The following is a 4,701-nucleotide window of genomic DNA, read 5'->3' on the forward strand; positions in this document are numbered from 1 at the left end:
AAAAAAAATAAACACTAACTTTTCAGCCACCTTAAGTTGTTGGAAAGTGAACCAGAAAAGATGTATCTCCTATATAAAAGAATTTAGGGGGCAGCAAAGTGTTGTTTGCCCATTGAAAAATAATCTCTTTAAATTAATTTATTAAAATAATATTTAAGCAATTATACAATTATACCATTGTTTTAAAGAAGACTAGGTTTTTTATGATGATATTATTAATTTTTTTATGATAATTATAAATTAGCCTAATATATAGATTTTATTGAAATAATTTTTTTATTAAAATAAATGAGAATAAATTATTTTTTAAAAAATAATTTTCTTGTTAATGTTAAATTTTTTCATACATGTGTGTAATTATAATTGATTCATAGTTATTTAATTGAAACTCTGTTTTGTGATCATATTAAGATTCCACTTAAAAAACAACACAATGCTTCTTATAAAAAAAAATGTTTTCATAAAAAAATGCATGAATAAATAAGCTATATTTTTCTTATTAAAAATATATGTTTTTTTCTTTTTAGTTCAAATCATTATGGTTATCCTGAATTTTTTTTTGAATAATATTTCTTTTTTATTCAATTAACTATATTACTGATAGAAAAAGTTTTTTTTTTGTGAAAATACAAAAATTACTTGAATTTTTTTTTAATATTTTAACGAAATCGCTTTCGTAATTTTATATATGTTGTCTTTCATGTTAATATTTGTTTTTGTTACAATATAATTAAAAAAAATCAAATAAATCCTCACAGCATTGTTTGCGAAGTATCATTGGTAATTCTCAAATTCCTTTGGTTAGGACTCTTATGGCAACCTTTCAACTGGTTCCAGTCAATGCAACAAGAAAAATTATAAACGGGGACGGATACAAGATCTCATCTGAGATTGTGTTTGGCGCGGGAGTAAATAAATGATCAAGGAAACTTGGGTGGTGGAATTAGCCACTTGTTTCCATTGATGTAAGTCATGCTCAGGAAGGGTTTTGCTTCTGCTTTAGATAATGACTTCGCATATGAAACTCGGCCGAAGGAGCTAGAGCCTGGTCCAGCGCACTTGTACTCTCCATAATATACAGTCCTGATTCATCAAAAACATTAATATATTAATTTAAAATCTGAAAAAGAGGGAAAAGATGCTGATGCGTACCCTTCACGCTCAGGGAACTTCCAGGTGGACCATCCTTCATCGTTAATCAGATGGCCCATGTAAGTGTAAGCGAAGACAACACTTGGTCTCTGCTTCCATGCACGGCCGAGGTAAGTGTCGTTGCCGAAACCAGTTAAGTTGCAATGGATGAAGGTGAATCCACTGTCTTCGGTGACATGTTCCCGCGCTTGAGCTGTGATCACCCCAGTACCTTCCGCTACAGAAGCAATAGTTGTGTTCTGTATAATTAATTCATCGACACCCCCAATTAGTAACCATTAAACAAAAATCTAAAAGGAAATGTTCTTTCACTGTAATGGGAATTTGAAAATGACGTGTGGGATTTTGGCTATTTCTAAAAGGAAATGAATGCTCTTTCAGAAATGCCAATTTGGAAATTGTGGTGTTGGGGACTGAGTTTCGATGGTGAAATGGCAGCTACACTGTTGGATTTTGCACATTCTCAGGCTGAATATCAAACTGTGAAGAGTTGTCTTGAAATTTTAATCAGGCTTGAGATTTTTGTCGAAGTTTGATGGGATTTTAGTTTGTTGTGACGTCGTCAAGAGAGTAATTAAAGGAACAGGGAGTACCAAGTAGAGGGATTTTCCGTTTCCAAAAATGAAGTCAACAGTTCCACGGACATAGCAGTCCTTGAAGAAATGCCGGCCTCTATCATCACATAAAGTGTCCTGAAACCCAATGAACTTGCAGTTATGAAACGCTGCTTTATCTCCAGATATTCTCATGGCCACTGCCTGCCCACCAGTTCTATTGACATTTGGCATTGGGGCCGAATTCTACAAGCAATAATAAGTAGAATTAATAAAAGATATCACACACACACATATATAAGATGGTAGCCATCCGTTAAAACAACCATGGCATGCTGGTGGCTACCGATAAATCCCTTAAGACAAATTAAAGAAAGGACAAGTAACGAGTATTTAAACTATTGAAATGAGTATTTTACTATATAATATACAGTTTTTTCGAGTTTTGGATGTTTGATTTACATTTTCAAGGTAACCCTACCTCAATACTAGCGCTTTTCTTCTCTTTCTTTTTCTGGGATATGATTATTCGTACAGAAAAACCTAATTAGTGCTCCACTCTCCACCATTATGAAGGCCAAAATGTTTATGCATGGCAACCATTTAATAGGAAGGAAAGAAAATGAATTACCACAAATGCCACATTGACGGCCATGAAGTAATCACTCTCTACGGCCACGGTTGCGCTATAGATCGTTCCATACTGGGAAGCGGTGCCATTGAACACAATTCTTGGTATATCCATCGGATCCCCATAAAATGTAACAAACGGCTTATTGCATTTAATTGTGATTTTCTCCCAATACTCACCCCCACCAATCTGAATAATTATTCTTCGCTTGTTGTCCTTTTGAATGGTCTCCAGGGCATCAGAAATAGTTGTAAAATCGGCGAAACCATCCTTCGCAACCCTTATCAACCTCAGCCTGTCCTCGGCAGAGGCCAAAAGCTCATCCAAAACAATGCGTGGAATCCCTTTGGAGTCATTGGATTTTCGATCATTAAAGTCATTGATGTTCTTAGCAACCCATGCTTTTACTTTTGAGATGTCTGCAGGGACGAGTTTGGTCGTGGAGATTGCTGTGGGAATGATTTGGATAGCTTGTAATGTGATCAAAAGTAATGCAAAAGAAGAGAACGATAGTTTCATTTCAAGACTTATGATTTGATACTACAATGCTACATGTATGGTTTCTGTTTTAGATAAACTTGTGGTTTATCTCGGTTATGATAAAGCTTGCCTTGGAGGTCATGGGTTTCTTAGATGTCCATGATCGGAGGAGAACTATCAGGAATGCTTATGTGTTTGCTGGGGATGAAGATGTCTTTGGAATTTTGAGAATATTTTTTGTGAATGTTCTTGATGATTTATTGCATTGCCTAAAATAGATTTTTGGCTTTAGACATGCTTCCAAAATTAGCACGAACAATTCTAGTCATCAAGAGGTTAATTAGGTCATGCTCATTCAATAGCCGATTGGTCGGCAAATATAGCACTTGACAATATGCTGGGTCTGCAAACTTTGGAGGACCTCCATCATGCTCCCTTAATTTGTTTTTTTTTTTTTTTGTCGATATTTGAGGTGTTCAATTCTGATGTTTAGAACTGTCTTTATTTCCCTCTTTGTACCGGGGAAAAATGGAGTATTTTCAAGATGGCCTTCCTAATCCGGGTTACATGAAAATTAATGAATAGGCCCTTGCTCATTGCTGGTACAAGGATATTAATGATCATGCTTGTTTGTCTAACTAATTAATATGTATTTAATATTTATTATTTGCATGTTCTATATTCTTGTATACATTTTTGTTTATATAATTATTCTTTATGTCGCATTTTAGACATTATTTATCTTTATTAATCTCATGCTTCATTTGTTGAATTAAATATTGGTTTACACTAGTTAGCATATGAGGAATTAATTGTATCCTAATGGGTTTTGCCTTGGCTTCATACTTACGAGAACTTAAACTCCTGTTAAAGTTTTACAAATTACGATTGGTAGCCGTTATGGATTTTTCTAGTCTATACTTTTTTGCACTTCATGATCATTAGGACAACATGTTAAGGTTCGCTTCCCTAAGAGATGAAGGACCCCTTTGATATCAATAGGTTAATTAACCTTCCCTCGTATAATGACTAGAACTATTCTCTAAGTTGTCTTCCCGTGATATCATTACATGAACATTAATATTAACATTAACATTTGCTTATTTTAGAAATGGGTGACAAAAAAAACATAAAATATATCCATGTTTAATTCCAGCAAAAGTTTGAATCCTTATAAGCATAAAAGAGGGATTGTTTAAGCCATGGATTCATTGGTGAATTGCCTGAATTGAAGTGCATACTCTTCTTTAACAAGATTGAAAAACTCTAAATGTGTTGGGAAAAATTAGACTTCTATAAGAAACATGTATTCTGACAAAAGAATGAAAATTTGATGGAAGTATTAAAGATATCCTTTAAAAAATAAGTCATGATAGTTATGATTTAGTTTTAGGATCCATTATTCATATGTTTTTTTCTTGGGATAGTTGACAGGATACCTACCATTGAAGAATATCAATAGTTATTACAAATACCCCAATTTACATATATTGTTTGTTACTATCATCAGTGTAACTAAAGTTTTTAAAAGATTATAAAGCATTTAGCTGTGGATGAAAATATTAGGGTAAATCCCACTCATGTCCACAGTCCACATGTTTTATTAGGAAAAGTTGGATGAACAATTATCCCATCATGTATGTATTATAAATGTATTTAATTTTTTTATTTGAACATCAATTATTTAGTTTTGATTGATTATCTAATATATTTTTTGTTTATTATGATACATTATATGAATGTTATATATGAAGGACTTAATATTTTCATCTTACTTAATATTTTCATCTTCGACTGTATGTCGTAAGGGATCTGACATTTGATTAATACAAGCCCCGTTGTAATGTTTTAACATTGTTGAAATGCATTATCTAGATATGGTAA

General features: G+C 33.0%; 1 protein-coding gene across 1 annotated transcript; it reads right to left on the bottom strand.

The window, feature by feature from the left end:
- Positions 1 to 920: 920 nt before the first annotated feature.
- Positions 921 to 2,856, bottom strand: LOC105119784 (putative pectinesterase 63). The gene is made up of 4 exons (XM_011017969.1): positions 2,338 to 2,856; positions 1,746 to 1,952; positions 1,153 to 1,391; positions 921 to 1,083 (listed from the first exon to the last, which is right to left on the bottom strand). Exons 1-4 carry the CDS (start codon positions 2,854 to 2,856, stop codon positions 921 to 923), a joined length of 1,128 nt encoding a protein of 375 aa, XP_011016271.1.
- Between the last annotated feature and the right edge of the window lie 1,845 nt (positions 2,857 to 4,701).

This window comes from Populus euphratica, unplaced genomic scaffold, assembly GCF_000495115.2.
Source record: "Populus euphratica unplaced genomic scaffold, PopEup_1.0 scaffold3499.1, whole genome shotgun sequence".
Classification (NCBI taxonomy): domain Eukaryota; kingdom Viridiplantae; phylum Streptophyta; class Magnoliopsida; order Malpighiales; family Salicaceae; genus Populus; species Populus euphratica.

Coding starts and splice junctions, on each gene's coding strand:
- LOC105119784 (XM_011017969.1), bottom strand. CDS start 2,856: ATGAAACTATCGTTCTCTTCTTTTGCATTACTTTTGATCACATTACAA. Junction 1,953..2,337: donor CCGTCAATGTGGCATTTGTG/GTAATTCATTTT, acceptor TATTGCTTGTAG/AATTCGGCCCCAATGCCAAA. Junction 1,084..1,152: donor AAGTTCCCTGAGCGTGAAGG/GTACGCATCAGC, acceptor TTGATGAATCAG/GACTGTATATTATGGAGAGT.